We start from the raw sequence: 19,380 nt of genomic DNA, 5'->3' as shown, positions 1-19,380 counted from the left end.
ATGGATATCTAGAAAGGTGTTGATAACACACCAGTGTTTTGCTCACTGCTGAGCAGCACTGGCACAGCATCTGAGCTATCTCTCTAACATTCCTACCTCACCTGCAGGCAGAGGGTGGGCAGAATCTTGGGGGGGGGGACACAACCAGAACAGCTGACCCAAACTGACCAAAGGGGTATTCCATATAGTGTCTGCTCAGATATAAAATCTAAGAAAAAGGAGGAGAATTTGGTGGGTATTTGATATTTACAACATTTGTCCTCCAAAGCAACTGTTGTACATGCTGAATCCCTGTTTCCCAGTAAGCAGCTGGACATTGCTGGATGGGAAATAGTGAATAAATCTTTGGGTTATTTTTTGTTTTAGCATTAGTAAAGAGCCTTATCTTGACCTATGAGTTTTCTCCCATCTTAATTTCTTCTCCCTTCTTGCTGAGGAAGAGGATGATAGGGAAGCTTGGTGGGGACCTGGTATTCAGTCAAGGTCAACTCACCACAGCCCTTAGCACCCAGTGTGGGCCACGCCAGAGGCAGTTTTCTATTAAGCACTCTAGTTACAGGAGCTGTTATGCAAGGTCCTGTGCAGGACACAGCTTGTCAGCTCCACTGTTTATCTCTTTATTTTGCTAAGTCTGGGAACACGTTAACATAAAAAATGTCTCTCTGGCACTGATGGCCTTGTTGTGCTGGGGGATTTACCTTGTGAAGAAGATGAGGGAATACATCTCCCTCTCCCTAGTTACGATTGATGCAGATGGTTTCATTATTCAGGCTCCCAGGGTACTTGTTCATCCTTATGTAAGCAATTTAGTTCTACTAATTAACACTGCTATGTATTATGGGGTTTGTGAAATCAGGTGTTAATTGTTTAAAGGCCAAAAGCTGCTAAAAGCAAGGAGCAAAAAGTCTTCAGCTTCCTAAGTCCGAGCCCTATAGAACTACATTTTTGCCATACACTATCAAAGTTACATCAGTGTCAGAACAAAGGGAAAATCTTCACTTTTTCACCAAAAATTCCTGAAAAGCAATGTGGCCTGGAGAAACAAAGCCATGCTTTTGTGCTGTGGCCTGGGGCACACTGAGTTTTACCTGCTGATGGACACAATTAACCAGCTCTAGGCCATGCACAGCACAGCCTACAGTTCACCATGAGGGTGCACTTGCCTCACTTTAGCAGAGGCCAGCACTGAGTTTGGAGATCAGCCCTGAACTGGATGTGGCTACTGCAGACTTCAGAGAACTTCTGCACAGATGGGGCTTCCCCCTCTGTGGTATTCTCAGTGGAGAAGAAATAGACAGCAGGCTTGCCAGGGTGATGTTTTGTCAGACCAACATGATGACTGATGGGAATGACAGGTCAATCTACGTGTCTGCAATTTGCTTTTATCTGTAGCAGTAGCATTTTTCCTGCACAGAATTATGAAAAGACTTCTCTAATGCCTTTGTGTTTTTGAGTGAAAAGTCTACCAGGACAGCTGGAGTATCTCAGACTGCAGCACTGGAGCAGGCACACAATGAACAGGGAAGAAAATTGGAAAAAATCTGCTGCTTTTAATGAACTCAAAACTGTGTTTTGAGTTCATTTTAGGCCTGGACACTGGATGTAACAAAGGCCAGATTGGTATCAGGAGTAGAATCTTGGCAAAGGTGGTTTGTGGAGTCAGGGTTATGACAGGATAAGGCAAAAACCAAATGAATTCAGTTGTGTCTCAGTTATTATTACTCTTGCATTTATACCTTAGGACATCCATAACTTAAGGTTAATTCCGGTGATTGAGAATCTTAAACCATCCAGCAATCCAAGTATTCAATAGAATTAAGAAAAACTGCTTTCACTCACACATCATCCACAAAGCATGGATACGGCATTTGCTGCAGATAAATTCCCAATGGCACTTCAGTGCTGGTCTGTGTCTCTATAATCCCACGCTCAATCATGTCCTGGAGATATGCAAAGCCTCCCCAGATGTAACGTAAATCATCCACAGGGTCAGCTCTTGGACCAGGATCCCAGTACCTCAAAAGAAAATTCACATGGAAACCATTTGGGTAAGCACTGACTTTAGGAAAGGGTTGTTGGGCAAATTAATCAATTAATTAATTAATTAATCTATCTTAGCAACTGAAATTGCAGGGGCACTGCCTGGAGTTGTTTTTTCTACACTTTGGTCTATCAGACCATATTGCTTAAGAAAGTGGAAGGCTCTCTTTTTTCCTTTCATTTTCTCTGCACTGACTTGGAATAGCAATTTTGGCCAAATATATGTATATATATATATATATAAGTTAGTCATGTAGCAGAGTAATTGTTCTATAATAGAAAATACTATATTTGAAATATGGTATCCTTGAAGATTAAACTGGAACAACTGGATTGCAATTACCAGATACCATTATATTCTTCTGTAGACGATCCTGAGAAATTATATCCCTTTCAGTGAGTCTATTTGGTGGCGACTTGAGGAGGAACAGCAGAGAAGTTCTGCTGTCCAGTTGGAGGAGAGTTGAGTCACAATCCATGCAGGACTTCTTTATCTGACTTTCCCAATGGTGGGGCCATCCAAAAACTGAAGAAGATTACTGAACAGATTCTGAGCAGTCATCCATTTGCCTGGTATTCCAGCACCTACCACTGCTTGGCTTGTTACAAGAATGATACTATTCATGTTAGTACTGGTGATAGAGATGGATTCTGTGCTGCACTACAGAGTAGCTATTAACAAATAAGGTTGGATTTCATGTATGTATCCAGCGCAGGTTTTAACACCCTTATGTCTCTTCTATTTATGTGATGGCAGGCCAGAACTGACAAGTAACTATCAGGTAAGTACCTGTCTTTGATTTTGTTTGTTTTCTCCACTGCATCTATGTCCATTCGGATCTTGTATGTCACGTGTGGTGGGAGATTGCTGGTTGTAGGTTCTAAGTCTGGAAAAACCACAGCAGCCCATAATTTGTTTTCCTCCAGCAGATAAAGGGCTTGAGGAGTCAGTTGAGTTTCATCAAGATAACCTTCAAATTTATCCAAGGTCAAACACTACAAATACAAAGAGAAAAATTGCATGGGAATAAAATATTAAGAGGTATACATTAAAGCAAACATCAGTGGTTGGAAAGAGAAAAGGAAAGTAAGTTCAACTGAAACTGTTGTTATTTTCAGCTTTATGATGAAACTATTATTTTTGAGTTTTTCCTCCCTTCTTCAGTCTAGGAAATACCTGAATGAATATTAGAGAGCTAAAGGATGACTGATCTGTAAGAAAAGAACATTGGGTGTGGACTTCAGATGAAAAGCATTTTGCCAAGTGAAGCCCTGGGAAAAGTCAGAGCATACATTTAAATTTTAATGTCTCTTAGGTATTTCGACTTTTATTCCTATGTAACACCAGACAAGTCACTGATTTATCTAACTGGTCATATTGTGTCCTTGCTGAACTCTGACACGTGATTCACCTGCTGACTGAAGTAAACATGTCATTTTTATTTGCTATCCTAATTAAAAAAAATTCTTATTTCTTAGTCTCTGTCATTATTACAAACTGTATTCTTATTAATGCATATACAAGACAAAAATTTATCAAAACCTAAGTTCTTTATGTTCCTCCATTTAAGTCCTACTTAGCAGGCACTGTAAAACAAAGATTGTGAATGCTATAAACTCTAGCATTAGTTGTCTGTAAAATAACAGATTTATGTTCGTATATTTAGCTTTTGCCCTTCAGAATTGGCAGAATATTAACAGAGTAGAAGTATTTAACCCCTGGTGGACTGCAAAGATACTTGTTGAATTCCTTTGCTTAATAAAATTCCAACAGGCTAACTTGCTTGATCTTATCTTCTCAATCATTTCTTGCAAGACAATAAGTCCATATCAAAGGGTTCATACGGGTAACTTGATTTTTAATCTTAAATATTCCTTTACTTAACCTTTCCCTATGAGAAATCATGCTATGTTTCCTTTAAAATTTGTACTATCACAGCTTAATGGGATCTATATGAAAATATATTTTTAACTCACAACAGAACATTGTTTAAATTGATAACACTATTTGTGGCTTTATTCCTCCTGGTGTTTGTAGGTGTTAATTTTCCCTTTTGCTTCAGAAAACTAAAATATGTAGAATTTCACATGAAAGCAAAATAAGGCAGAAAATTTTGCATGCCAGAGGAGAAATAAAATCAGACTGATGGCTCATGTTGCATTAATTTTTTGGAGATACATTTATCCCACATGTTATTAACTGAGTTTAGGAATTCAGTTTAGCTCTTGAAAAAGTGGCGGTGTGTGCATAGCTAACCCATCCTGTGACTTTGAAGGATTTGCAGGATTATTTGCTATTTCTTTATCAGGAGGAATTATTTTCAAGACACTTGAAAAGAACAGCTGCAGAACTCAGACAGTTCTCTAGGGGAATCTGTGAGAATGATACTGGCAAAGTACTGACAGCAACTGAACTTGTCTAGATTTTCACTGCAGAACAGACAGTGCCTGGAGTGGGCTGAGGAGCAGCATAGGCTCTTGTCCAGGGGTCCAGTAAAGGAAGCTGCAAGTGTTCAAAACAGAAAATGCCAAATGCTTATGAATCTTCTCCTTGAGTAGAGTGAAACCAAAGCTTGTATAAGAATATAGTCCAAGACAGGAGTGTTGGAATAATTCACTCAGTTTGAAAGTGAAAAGACATTTTATGTAGTAATCTACGAGCCAAAGCTAAAATGTATTTATCTTAACACAAATTGTGTTCAAAACAAAAGCTGTGTGCCCTACCTAGGCTCTTCTTTTCCCCAGTGAATTTGGACTCAGTTCATGTCTTCATAAACCTCACTATATCAAAATTGGTTTATCATTTGCTTAAGGAAATTAATTTCAAATCTCCTCCCAGTAATTATTTAACAATTTTAAATGGTCCAATGAAAATGGGAAACCCAAAACCAAAATAATAAGAGCAGGTTTGGAAGATAAAACCAGAGAATAATAAACATGAAGAGGTGACTTCGTAGCTCTCACTAACAGTTTGGTTTTTCTGTGGCCTAAGGCAATCTGAGGGAAGAACAGGAAATTCTTGGGGTTGTGAGGATGAGCAACCACTGCATAATTTGTGGGATTCTCAGCAGCATTACAGCTTGCAGCAGAGACTTGGAGTCAACAAAGATAAGTGCTGGCAACACACCTGTCCTTATTGCATAGTGGTGGCAAGGAGCAGGCTATTCTCCAAAGGGAGTTATTTGTTGCCATTGTGGTTGGCACAGTTGGAAAACATTCTCAAGTGCTTAAAACTCCATGTAAACAGCAGACTTTAAAGAATAAGCTCATTACAAAGGACACAAAGCTCATTAGGACACAAAGATCTATTGCCAGGCACAGTAACTGTTCTGATATTATTGATGTTCCAGCACTGCCCTGCTGCATCCAGTATATTTCACCCAGTTTGACAAGAAATAATTCTGCTAACATGATAACAAAATTATTAAATGAATCAGCAGAGCTTTGTGCAAAGCCTTTATTGTTCCTTCTTGTACCAGCTGTAGAAAGGTAGATAAACTTTCAGTTTGTGCCTTCTTGCAAGTAACAAATAGTCTTTTGGACTGACTGGATTGAAATTAGGAGTTAGACTTACTCTTGTTGCCTAAAACTAGTACGAATTTTCACTCAAAAAACCTCAGAAGGCACCACTGAAAACAACATGCTAGAGAGGAGAGGTACAGACTGCTGGAAAGAGACAGACATCTGTCAGAAGGGACCACAGAACAAGTTGAAACTCCCTCATTGGATTCAATGGAATTTTAATGAGGTAATTAAAAACCTGCAAGGGGACTTATCAAAGAACTGTTAGTTTCTCTGCTCCTGACCTTGCTGAAATTAGTGGCCTGTTGGTTACTAATACTTAGAAAAATCCATTCCTTTGAGGTTTTGCATTCACATTCTGCCTCTCAATATTGAAATGTGTTCAGACATTCAACTAATATTTTGAATAAAGCATTTGAAGATCATAAAATTGAACTTTTTTTTAATAATAAGTATCTATATACTTATTATGAACTGTATTATTCTAAACACATGCTTTTAATAATGAGATTTAACTTGAAACAAACAAAGATTTTATGTTTTTAACTTTCTTGTCTATTACCACAGACCCCAGTACTGCCTAACTGGTCTTAAGATATCCTCTACAGCTATTCCCTGAAGGGGCAGGGCTAAATTTACCTGCAAATACTGACTGAGCAAACGCAGAACTTGGTCTACAGCACTGAAGATGTTCCGCCAGTCAAAGTCCACCATTCCCTTCTCCCGGCTCCTTGAAGATCCATTGTGGAGAAAGTTGATTATATGTTCTGCAGTGAAGCCTTCTGCACCCATCTGGCTGTTCAGGAATTCCCTCACTGTAGGGTGCTTCAGAGAGTCCTGAAGAAACATATCATGACAGCTTTGCTCTGTTTAGCTAGAAAGGTTTCCATTTTCATAACTCTTTCAACACACAAATGAGGACAAAAGAGTATGGTAAGGAATCAATTTTACAAATGGGTAATTGCATAACTGGATGTGTGATCTGAACAATGGATGAAATCTTTCTGTGACTATTTATTGCATTCTTTCCTTACAAGCAGGAGGATAAATTTTATAAATGTCTAATACAATATAGAAAAATGAGGAAAGCAAATGCTTTTTCTAGTATGAACTGCTTTATAAACTTTAACTACAGACAGTAATTGCCGCTCATTAAAGTCAAATTTAATGATGCAGAAATAAGCAATTTCCCAAAATAAATTTCTCTCTGGCCCAGAAAAAGTATGCTCTTATGGCCTTCTTTGCCTATACAGAATTTAAGAAAATCAGTTTGTCTCTTCTTGAAAGACATTTTGGGGAGGCAGAGAAGCAGCAATTGCAGCCTTATTAAGAGGTCATTAGCCAGATTCTTGACTGCCCAGATCTGGGGTTTTGCCATAGGGATGTTGTAATGCATCTATGACTTGCCTTCAAACCAAGCTCAGCAGCCAACAGTCCTAAAGGCCACAGTTTCCTTGCTGCAAAGGCTGTGCTTGTGGCTAAACCTTTCAAATTAATTAACTTCTCCATTAATAAAAATAAAAGATGGTGAAAGGCTGCTCTTACTGAGGATCTTTGATAAGTTATAACATACACGGATCATATTCATTTGCAGGCTGTTTTGAAAGAAGTACCACAGCTGAGGTCCTACTTCCTCCCAAGCTTTGGTCAACAGTTGGAGACGTTCAAGTTCCTCAAAAGTGGAGTTTGCCTGATGAAAAGCCAGCAGAAAAGAGTGTTAGAAATCTAAGGAGATAGACAGAATTTATGATCTATCCAGGATTTGGTGATAGGGGAATCCCTAATTTAGGCAGCTGTAGTTTTTACCTTTTAAACTTAACCAACTTGTTCAAATAGCAGAAATTTTAATAACAATCAAAAAAAGAACCTGTAAAATCCAATCAGAATCAAAGTCTCTTAGGATAAAATTCTGTGGTATATGTAATGAAAAAAACAATTGCACATTAAGCCTAATTAACTTCAATTCCTTTAAATACTCAGATTTTTGGTAGAATTATTTAGAGTTTTTCCCCTTGACTATTTCTCTCCAGTAAGAACTGGTGATGAATGAATGGAAGGCAGCTGGAAAAGACAGATATTTCCATAGCTACAATATTAAGATCTGAAATACTGAGCTGCTGTAAATCTGATGTTTTTCTGTGTGAATACTGAGCAGCAGTTCTGTGCCTTGCACAGATTGCTAGAGTAGTGAAATGCTGCTTATGAGGTGGCTAAAACCTAGGTCATCTGCAACCTTGCTTTAACTGCTCAGATTAATTTCACCCAACTTCAAGCATCTTGCTGAAGAGTCTGGGTTCCATTCTATTTTAATGAAGTGAAAATTCTTTATGACTTCAAAAGGCAAAATGATAAATCATGATGTTGCTATTAGTTTGCAGTATCTCAGTGCTAGCTCTCAATAAGCTCATCCAAGCCTCACAGATGCCCCATTTAAATAGTTAATGGCACAGAGCTGCTCATGTTCCTATCTCTGTGAAATAAATATTACCATGCTTACTAGTGTAAATGTGGAATCATGCCAACAAAAAGCTACTTGGGCAAGCTGGAAAAACCATGCAGCATGGATCAAGATAGGACGAATCAGTCAAGACCTGTCTCCTGTTTTTTAAGCAGAGTACCTGTCCTTCCTCTGAGGCCCATTGGAACAAATAGAGTTTTGAGAAGAAAATCTGATAAGGCTGAGGTAATTGAGTGACTATTTTTCAAAAGATGTTTCTTGAGAATCAACTTTTTAGAAATATACATATTTATATTTCAGAACTTCTTACATTTTTTATGATTTCCCGTACAGAAGGTGAATCGGGAGCAAACAGAATTTTTCCCATCAGCAGGGGCTTCACAGCACTCCAGGCTATTTTGGTTAAAGGGTTTGATTCCAAGTTCTGGATCAATGCATTACAAAAGGGTGCTACAGACAGAAAGAAAGACAGTCTTTATGTAACCCTACTAAAATCCTATCACACATAACATCCTGCAGGGCTTTTTAGGGCAGTACAGACAGTTTGAATCTGAATGAGTTAAAGCACATTCTGCAATGCAGAAGTACAATGATTGAATGGATAGGAAAGACTATTAAGTAGATATTGGAATTGTAAAATATGCTATGCAAGTTGGAAAAGCAAACATAAATAACCATTTGAAAGTTGCTGTTATTTACATGGTACATCAAACGGAAGGAAATGAGACAGCTCAACTCACTGAGCAGTCTGAGCTTTATTTGCTTTACTCCTAATGACTTAGCTCCTTTGTATTGTAGTTGATACTGACACAAAGCTAATCCTGCAGGCTTAGATGTTGAATTTCAGAACAGTTCAGAACTGGATCCTACAATAATTTAAAATTAAATATTTTAATGTAGATATGCTTATCTTAGCCCTGCACTGTGAAATAATTAGTTCACTTGCATAGCACTCGATTAATTTGTTTCCTGTCAGAAGAGACAGAGTACTGGGCCTTTTACAGGTCTTTGGAAGTCTCAGACATAAGTAGAGCCAAGTATCAACACAAACAGTAAGAAGTAGGAGTCTCTCTAAGCAAATTGTTCATCTGTACTTTGTAACCATGCAATCATATCTATCATAGTAGAAGGGTCACAGAACTACCAACTATAACATTAGTGATGGTACAGAAAAAACTGCTGGTGAGCTCAGTGTAGAGAAAAACTAAATAGCAAACAGAAGAGGACATAATAAAAAGACAAAACAACAAATGGCAAAACATTGATTCTTCTTTGTACTATATCTTATTACAATAGGAGGAAATAAATAGTGAGGAAATAAAAGCAACAGAAATTGTTAAATTGAAATATTTTCTATGTAAAATGTAATCATGCTGTAGAACATTATTGCTACAAAACTGATGTACTTTTACACAGGAAGATAACAGCCACCATTGTATCAAATTTACTGTTATTCGAAAGGAGAGATTTTTAAATTCCTGTGCCCCGGGCCATGAAACAAGTTAAGAGAAAATACAAAGTTTAGAAAAATATTTTGGAGAAAACTAATTCCAGAATGCCACACTGTCTTTTCCTGAACCTTCTTCAGGGGCATCTTGTTCTTCCTGATACCAGTAGCATATAATAGAAGATAAAACAAAGAGACTGCCTTAATTATGATCATGCCTGTATATATGCCTCCATATTACAAGCAAATGTGTACTTCTGGCAGTTGTCAATTCCTGGGTTTCTTTGCTTCCAGCTATGAAGTAAGTATGAAGTAAAATAATTTCACCTGACTCTGATTTGCTGAATCAACTGCTTTACAATGTTATTTATAAAAGAAACAGTCTGTACTAGTACTTGAACATAAAGTGCACTATTTAGAGTCTCTTAATAGTTTGGTGGGAAAACTTACTGGTTGTATTATCATAAAGATAATCAGATTTCTTCCTTGTTGAGTCAATCCCGAGGAAAGCTTTGTAGTTGTTATCTTCATACCAGTTGAAGGAAAGCACTCTGGATCCACCTCCTTCTGGGTAGCCACAGAAAAGATCCGACAAGGAACTCACCAAGTGGCCTAAGGATTCTGGCCTTCCATCTTGTACAAATGGCTGCAGAACCCTCAAAAGGTCCTGAACACTTGGCTTCCTGGCCAGCTGCAGTAAGACAAGATTTGGTTAATTGCAGCCCTCAAATCTGTTGAGGTCGCAGTTGTGCCCAAATGGTAAAGTGTGAACGCAGTCAGAACCTCATCTTTTCATCTCCTCTGCTCTGGTCACAGACACCATTTTCAATTTTTGTTCTTTCATATCTTTTTCTGAAGAAAAGAATACACTTGAGAATTGCCAATGCTTATGTCCACATTTATTTTGGAATGAGAGAAGAATGAATTTTTAAGGAATCAGATCTTCCCCAACAAATCTCTTTTCTTTCTGGTAAAGCAGGTAACTGGAATAAAAAAACAACAAAGGAAAACAAGGACTATGAGCTATGCAGAAAAGTGATGTCATCCATTATTAGACCACTTACCTTTTGCACTGCTTGGGAGACATTAGACAGCACCCTCCCCCAGGCCTTCAGGTCAGCACCTGGTGAGTTTCTGTCCAGAACAGTGGGAAGCTGTGGATACATAAAAAATAGAGACGAGCTTCTACATGGCAACAGTTGTAACAATGAGAAGAAAATCCAAATGGCACCTCTGTAGCTCAAATTCTTTGAGTTATTCAGAACAATATCATATGAGCCTGTCTTATGGGGCCACAAATCCCATACCCATGTGAAGACATACAGTAGTTTAAATGTTAAAATGTTTAAATGTTCTTTCTAATACAAAGCTGAAACAAACAGAGGCCATTTAAAATATATCATGAAATTTTTTCTACTCATCTAAGCCCACCAAGACAAAAGGTGCAAAAATGGAGGTGTGCAGGAGCTGGGACATTTGAGAAGCTGCTTCTCACAGAGACTATTCTTCCAGTGAGATATACAGACTCCTGGTAACTTCCAAATTTAGCTAAGGTTTGATACAGAAGCTCCCACTTGCCATGGAGATAAATAATTTGTAGAACTTTACACTTCAGAGATTTCCTGATTTTGGAAAGTCTGGTCCTCACCGTCTCTGTCAAACCTGAGGGAAACCATTACTTTCCCAAGCTCCTGCAGACTGACCAAACTGCCTTTTCAGTAGAAGTTAACATTTTATTTATCAGTTACTTCAAAGAAATAGGTGACCATGCTGTGCTGTCACATAACCACTTTGCATCACTGCATCCTTCTTTGTCAGCTATCTAAAGAATCACATATGAACTTGGAGCTGGTACTCTTGGAGCTTTCTCAGGCATTGCTTCTGCTCTTACAACAAAATATAAAGCTGGACTTATAGATAGCTAGACAGTGGTATTTATGAGACAAGGTGCTAAAATGCCTTTCCCAAAAATGCCTATGCACCCTGGTGATTGCCTGCCATTGCCTTCAGTCAGTAGGTGGTTAAGAAAGCAGAAAACAGCTGCACTGTGCAGGTACTTGGCAGGGTGTCACAAAGGCAGGAGATCTTATGGAAAGCTCATGTTAGCATGTTCTGATCTGTCACTTGACGTTCAGACAGGAGGAATACATGCAGGGCTTCAAAATACACTTTTCCTTGTCCCCTAATAGAAACTACTCTGTGCAAAGATTATACAGGGTTCTTGAAGCACCTGCCTTAACCTGGTCTTTTTGAAACTCTGAGGAACAGGAATTGTAAAAAAGCTGGGCAGTACATTGTGAATATTCATATGAAGATCTCAAATACTGAAAATGTATGTTAGAAATGCTGTAGTGTTAATTCTCTCCCACTTCCAGCAAGCATAAGTTACACGAAAACACAAGACAATATATTTTTAGGAATGGAAAACAGTGGCTCTCAGAAAGTTGACCACAAATCCTTATCAGGGTTGGTAAAATCACATGACTGGCACACACGTGACACACACAATGACTGCCTATCAATGCTACAATAATCAAACTGTGTTTTGCTGGTGTGTCAATACAGCTCCTGGCATCCTCTGTTCCCAGCTCTGGGAAACTCAGAGCTGAACAAAATCCTATTATATTAATCATAGTGCTACACTGCTGTGGCATAAGAGTCCAATCAATACTTCCTACGCAACTTGAGGAGTTTTTCATATATCCTGCCTGCTGCCATAAAACAAACTGACAATGTGATGGTTTCATGACATCACATTACAAGGTGTAAACAGCAAATTAAATTCAACATTGAAAAATATAAAGCATGATCATAGGGAAAACAAATATGAAAGATATACACACAGTGATGGACACTTAAGCTTGCTATCAGAGAAAAGAGACCTTGAAGCCTTTATTAATAGTTCTCTGAAAGAACCACCCCAGTGTACAGAATACAAATTAAATAGTAGGAAAATATGTCATTTTATATTTATTTATTCAATATAATTAATATTTTATTATATATTTTAAGGTAATAATATTAACCCATGTTTAAATATATATATAAAGTGGCATAATATCTCCATACTGAACTAAGGCTGCAGAAGTGGTTAATTTATAGTAAGGTCACAGTAGAAACAGGAATACAAAGATGGCCAAAGAAAATGAAGAGACGAAAGGAATAGCTTCTATAGAAAGAGTGATGAAAGCCAGCACAACTTCCTAGTTTGGTTTATTTGTGTTTTTTTTAAATGGCTCCCATGGCTCTGCCAACTCAATCTGCATTATGACTACAAAATAAAATTCTTTCATGCTGGAAGAAGCAAAGACAGAATGGGCTGTGATTAATTATGTTAATACTTACCAGCTGAAATAGCTTAAAGAAATCAACATTTGCATACAAGGCATCTTCTACTCTTTGAAGACTGTCCTGGGACAGGGCACACATGGCCTTGTGTACAGAAGGGAGACCTCTTCGGCTGCTGAAGATAATAAAGCGGTCCAGGAGCATCTCACTGCAAGCAATGTCCTTCAGAGTCAAGTTAGGGACACCATAGGCAAACTGCAACCAAAACCAATATTTCACTTACTGTTATGAAACTTGCATACAACTTAGGAACAATTAAAAACTTATAGAAAGTGGACTGTTTGATCTCAGCCCCTGCTAATATTTTAATAAATGGCAAAGAGATGTGGTCAGCTGAAGCATCAACCCTTGAATCACCTTCACTTGATGTTATGCTAGATCACCTTCCCTTCAGACATATTTTTTTGTCTTCTCATCAGCCAGTTTTTCTTTCATTGCAAAAGTCCCTGTGAGTCATCTTCTCTTCCTCACTGATATCTAAGCACACCTGAAGCCATGCCACCCATCCTTGTGGCTAAGGAGCGATAGTTGCAGCTTGCTTGAAATTATTTTCACAGGACTAAATGATGGTACTACATCACTCTACCTTTTGTGTTCAGATTAGTTATATTTTTGCTGTTAATTGCTCTAAGAAAAAAAGAAGGGCCAATACACTTGATTCTCAAGCTTAAGTCCCCTCAGCATTCTATTTCAGTTAAGACTATTCCACCACAATGCTTCCCACAGCCATTATTCATTGGCACTCTGCACATGCACATAGTCAGGATTTACAAAGCCATTTTACATTAAATCACACTCATTTACTGATCATCACTTCTTACATAAACATGGAACAGAAAAAGCCCCAATTTTTTCTCATCGACATTCAACTAATGGGAATGAACTAGTTTGCAGTTAAACCAATATAAATGCATAATAACTCTACAGAAAACAGTAGATTTACATGGGATTTGCATTGTTGTTATGGAGTGCTCTTTATAGTCTATGAATAAGTCTACTTATTTTATAATATACAGAATACATGGAAATATAATAAAAGGTAGACCTGGAAATTACTTATAAGGTTCCCATCCTCTGTCCATCTCCTTTCACAGTGCAAATTTAAGGAAAACAGCCCAGAACTACAAATACCTTCTGTGTTTGAGATGAACACAGACTTTCAGACAAGCAAGAACTATACACTGACACAATATCATTAGACTAAATGAATTTAATAAGCTGTACAACAAAGAAATTGTCAAAATCTACCCAGAAAATAATTTTCTTTAGAAAAGTAATCTGAGCATTCCAGTCTTGGACATATGGATTGAAAAAAATCACAACACACCTATACCAGTCAGACACAGATACATATTTATTTCTTATCTAAGCAAATTCAGAAATTCATCATTATCAAAATTTTATATGTGCCAATCTCCTACAGTTAGCAGCTTAGACTTGTTTGGTGGTGCCTGTAAAGAGAATATTTAAAAACACAGAGGAATGAGAAAAATTAATTTAGTTGCTTTGGAGAGTGGATTCAAAGTAGACTGAGGAGTTATTCCTTAAGTGCTTCATCTGTCAGAAGCTATCAACCAAAGTGCAAGTCAGCATCCAGAATATGAAAGGCAGAGAGGTTTAAAATAACATTGTATTTTATCTGCCATGACTGCCCTGAGTTTTAGTTTGTGGAGCTGCAGTTGACAGAAAGAGATGCCTTTGTGAAGTCTGTGTGAATTACACACAGATTGTATTTTGGAATTATGATGCAAAATAGGGATGTGAATTTCTAGAAGTATCTGAGAAGCCCAATCATCACTACAGCTCTACTGATATAAAGGCACTGTTAATACAAGTTAGACAGTGTGGAGAGAGGCAGAATGCAAAAGAAGGAATTCAACTGACAGAGCCAGTCTCTCTTGGAAAAAAACCTCAAGAACCATACAGACCTGCCCTCCCTCAAAATCGACCATTTGAATTGGAATTAAGTTAGTTCATGTCAGTGAAATAATTTGCATGTTTGCTCGGTCAGTTATGTCCTGGGGATGTGTGTGGTGAGAACAGCATTTTTTAGCCATACACGCCTCATTTGGCATTGTCCTCCTCGGGCAGCATCAACTGCAGTGAACTGGGCAGCACAGGGAGCCTGGGAACCCTGATTTGACTTGTGAAATGAGGAAACAGTGACATTAACACCACTGAGAAGGCTAAGCACAGAAAAAGAAAGAGTTGTTATTTACAAACTGTAACTGCATTTCAATAATGTCCATGAACAGATGGGATTAGAAAAACATCAAACCTCCGCCCTTCCAATTTTTCCGGTAGGCTTCGCTGCTGCTAATCTTTCCTGAACTTCTTATTGTGTTTTAACATCAGTTTCTTATCTTTATCTTAGAATGACTCAAAAAGCAGACCCTCAGAGGGAAACTTCAATACTTTTTTTTTTTTTAATCACTGTGTCACTGTTTAGCCAAAGCTGGCAAGAATGAAGTCCAAATTATTTTTACAGCTAGTTGGCTGTTTGATCAGGTTTAGCTTTCAGCTCTGTGTGTCATTTCCTGGCTCCCAGGCGGCTCAGACCTAGATCTCCAGCCAGCTGTTGGCAACAGTCAGGCTTTTGTAAACAAGTTGCTTTCAGGTTGATCAGCTCTGTGCCATCAGCAGCAGGGGGAAGGGGTGTACAGAAATATGCAGGCTAGCAGAGGGCAGAGCAGCAGGAAGAACTGGAGATGAACTATGATGGTTGAAGATTAAGACAATCATAGATCTAGGATCAAGTCATGGCTCTGAAACTTCCACCTCAACCATGCATATGTCCCACCCATGCAACTTGCTTATCAAGAATGAAGCAAATTATCTCCCACAGAAAATGCAGTGTTCAATTCTTACTGCAAATAATTCTCTTCTTGTGTCTTTAAAATTACGAGGTTGGTTTTTCTGCATCATTTTCACCTGAAAGGAGGATTCACAGCACTTTCTTTCCTCATAGCTGAAAAATCAGCTCTGGTGAGATGATCTTGTATCCCCGTAATTACTGCTAACAAGGAAACTGCATAGAGGGCAACAAAAATGGTATTTAACACCAAATCTTCTCCAGTTTCCTCTAACCAATGTTCAATTTCTCTAATTTCTAGCATAAAGAGAACTATATCTCTCTCTATATCAGCATAGAAAATACAGCAGAAAGATACCACATCCCAGCAGGTTTCAGTACTTCTTTTTGGTGATGGTGTTGCAAACTTCAGCCCTGCATACACTGGCAAGCAGAATTTTTAGCAGCAGATAAATGAATGCCACTGGCGAGCTAATGGAGTCTAACACAGCAGCACTCAGTTCTCCTGACACAGCAGACCTCTCTGGTGCAGAAAAGGTTAGGGATGAACAGGGAAAGAGAAACCCAGCAGGATATCTGTATATATTCTCCTTGACAGAAGCAGCAAGGAAGCAAATTTTCAACATCTCAGCTGACACGAAAGTGTGAAAATACATAGAATGTATCAGTTGACACTGGCTTTGATATGATCTTGTGGTATTGCTTCATGATAAAGTGAGGAGAGGGGAGGATATCAATAGGGAATACAGCAGATAAGTAATTTGGCTGCTGGTCACACTAGCTGGAACCTGCGATGTACAAAAGGAACTGCATGAAAGGCCATGAGTGCCCTCCTCTCTTTCTGCTCACATGAATGTCAGTTATTTGCATTTTATGTGGCAGTGAAACAGAGGAATTGTCTCTTTTAGTCTCAGTTATTCACCTGCTTCCACCCACACTAATGCAGTGCAGAAATTGTTCCAGAATTCCAATTCAGCAACATTCATTCATTAATATAGCATTCCTCACAGAGCTCCCAGCCACCATTCAGCAGCATATACAGCATGTACATGCAGAAGCAGAGACAGCCTGGACTTGATCAAATATAGTTCCCTGTGCAGCTGCTTCAAGAGGGACTTGACTTGCACTTTACACTTAGAATTTTCTGAGTAGATCTATTATTCAATCAGAATCTAAGAAAGTGGGCCTGCTTCTCCACTTCCACCTATTAATGTGAGACAATACTAAAAAGCCACCATGCTGACATTAGGACAGAGAATTTAAATGATAAACTAAGAACCTCCAATAGTTCTTCTGTCATCAGGACTATTATTTCAAAAGGATGCACAGCTTCATTATGCTTTTGAGTCAAGTCTTCAGTCATGGGGATTGATGCAGTACTTGCCAGTACTATTTCTTGATGCTCGTTTTTTGGGTGCAACAACAGGATTTTGCTGTTTATTTAATAATTCATGAATATTTAATACATATTCAAAATGTTTTTTAAAGACAAACCAAACATCTCTTCCTCTAGATTCACAAAAAACAAAGAGAGAAATAGTACAAATGACCCATAAGGCATTAGTTATTCTGGGCCCAATGCCTTCACGGAGGCCTTTGCACATTCAACAAGGAGATTCTTTCCTCACAGATAACAACTCTGGAACTGTTAAACTCTACCCACCTGTTCAGGGCGCACTTGAGCATTAATAAGCTGGTAAACAACAAAATCTGTGAGGCCAACATTTTCTAGCAAGAAGGAAGTGAGAGTCTCCCCATCTTTCAAAATGTCTAGAATTCGTATTCCTCTTCCTGGATGAAAAAGGAATGCACAGATCAGTGAGATACCAAAGGAAGTTAAAGAACAACTCATATCCTGGCTTAAACTTGCAAAAAGAATGTGCTTTAGCTCTTATATCTAGTCATGACTAACTGAGACTAAAATTAATTTTGCAATTCAAAATCATTTTAATTCTTTGTTGGGAAATCATAACCAGAAAATGCTGAATGCTCTGGCTCTGCATATCTGATTTCTCAGAGAAGTTTCAGACTAGGACTACAGCAATGGACACATTGAAAGAAGCCCTGACTGCATTTGAAAGTGTCTAATTTTTCCTGATGTAAAGCTTTATTTTAAATGTTTGGATTCAAGTATGCTACTGTTCTTAGTGTCCTTTCTTCTGAGCCTTGTGTAAGTCACTTTAGTCAACCCTTTAAATTCACACTAATTTATCACTTGCTGTGAATTAATTTTAGTTGGTTAACCTTATTCTCTAGCATTGCAAAAGTGACCGTTGAAAATCTTCCATGAGAAAAAACTCAATTTCTTTGGAGAAGCATAACCTTCATATTAAACTAGATTAACAACTACTCTTCAGACAAACCAGTGAGACCACCTACTGTTAAATTAGACACATGTAAGAAGCCACCAGATTTCCCTGATATTGTCTGTAACAATACTCAAAATAGTGCTGCTCCTAAAGTCAAACAGTTCCAATCTTCTAAAACTTGTCTCTGTTACAAATCTTATCAGTGAGAAATCTGCCTCAATATGGTGCAAGAAAAAAGCTTGGAAACTTAATGTTGCTCATATTCATCGAATATTTATTATAACTTTATTAAATTATACCTTTACTAAAGGTACCTCTCACAGCATCCACAGACCAAAGTAAAGAATGCTTGAATAGCTCTAATTGTTCTAGTCTTTAGAAAATGCAATTGAAACTGACAGGAGCCGTGTGTATTCTACTGACACAGAGAATGTAACTTTAGACATTTCTAATAAACATGCACTCCATTCTGTGAGCTGAGTCTTATTAGAGTTTGCCAACTAGCTTTCACAATTCCATCTGCACTGAGCATATTCTGGCCTGAGGCTATGGGGCCTGAGAACTTCTTCAATTGTTTCTCCACATATTTATTCAAGCAGTAAACACTGAAAACAATAGCAGGGGTCTGTGCCTGATATTCTAACTGATGCCTTTCCTGGCATCCAGGCAGTGTGGAGGAAAAAGCACACCACAAGAACACATCTCATCAAAAGTATCAGTGCAAAGGGAGACTGGGACAAGGAAGAAGGACTCAAGTGGTAGATCTGATTTCAGGAATCAGTAAAAGGGGCAATCACAGCTCTGACATGTGCAAATTTTTCCTTGTTCAATTTGCAGCTATTCTATTAAAATACTACTTAAAAGCAATAGTAGTAAGCTATAAACACAGACAAATAGCTAATCTTTCAGTAACTTTTTCTGTGTGGAGGAAGATGGTAATTAATATTTTATTAGTTAAGCTCCATACTATATTTTACTTTTACTATATTTTATATTATAGGGAATTCCAAACTTCTAATTTTTTTTTAAGCAAAACACATTTAACATGCCCACAGATTTTGAAGGAGCATTAGCATTATATGTCACAGGACTGGTGGGAATGTACTCTATATTTCATGAGTAAAGTTGATATGGAATGCAAAGGTAACTTCTTAAACCATGTGGTGTGGTCCCTCAGCAATATATAGCAAACCCATGGCATAACATGCTTTTCCTCACCTCTAAATAGTTAGGTTTGATTTCTGTGGCAGGGTACAAAGAACAGCTCAGATTATACTCGAGTTCTTGTTTACATTCTGGGACATTTGGCTGTCTCACTGTTATTTGCACGGAAATAATCCCTTTTTTACTTCTAGTTAGAAACATCTGATAGGATAGTGGACCATGTGTATCACATGGTTTATACACATCCTATTAAAATATATGGAGAGTGACTAATTTTGGT

The 19,380-nt window shown here is 38.0% G+C and overlaps 1 protein-coding gene across 3 annotated transcripts in view; it reads right to left on the bottom strand.

Annotated features, from left to right (window-relative positions):
- The window catches only part of ABCA4 (ATP binding cassette subfamily A member 4), a 68,770-nt gene that overhangs the window by 35,256 nt on the left and 14,134 nt on the right, over positions 1–19,380 (bottom strand). For all 3 annotated transcript variants that reach the window (XM_079314373.1, XM_079314374.1, XM_079314375.1), the window contains 9 exons: positions 17,291–17,418; positions 12,813–13,010; positions 10,532–10,621; positions 9,918–10,158; positions 8,331–8,470; positions 7,136–7,252; positions 6,202–6,399; positions 2,831–3,036; positions 1,840–2,016 (listed from right to left, as the gene is read on the bottom strand). In XM_079314373.1, coding sequence (XP_079170499.1) covers positions 1,840–2,016; positions 2,831–3,036; positions 6,202–6,399; positions 7,136–7,252; positions 8,331–8,470; positions 9,918–10,158; positions 10,532–10,621; positions 12,813–13,010; positions 17,291–17,418 — 1,495 coding nt within the window. The remainder of the gene's footprint in view (positions 1–1,839; positions 2,017–2,830; positions 3,037–6,201; positions 6,400–7,135; positions 7,253–8,330; positions 8,471–9,917; positions 10,159–10,531; positions 10,622–12,812; positions 13,011–17,290; positions 17,419–19,380) is intronic.

This window comes from Erithacus rubecula, assembly GCF_903797595.1.
Source record: "Erithacus rubecula genome assembly, chromosome: 10".
Taxonomy (NCBI): Eukaryota; Metazoa; Chordata; class Aves; order Passeriformes; family Muscicapidae; genus Erithacus; species Erithacus rubecula.
The sequence above is the reverse complement of the archived record's forward strand: the minus strand, read 5'-3'. Positions and strand labels throughout refer to the sequence as shown.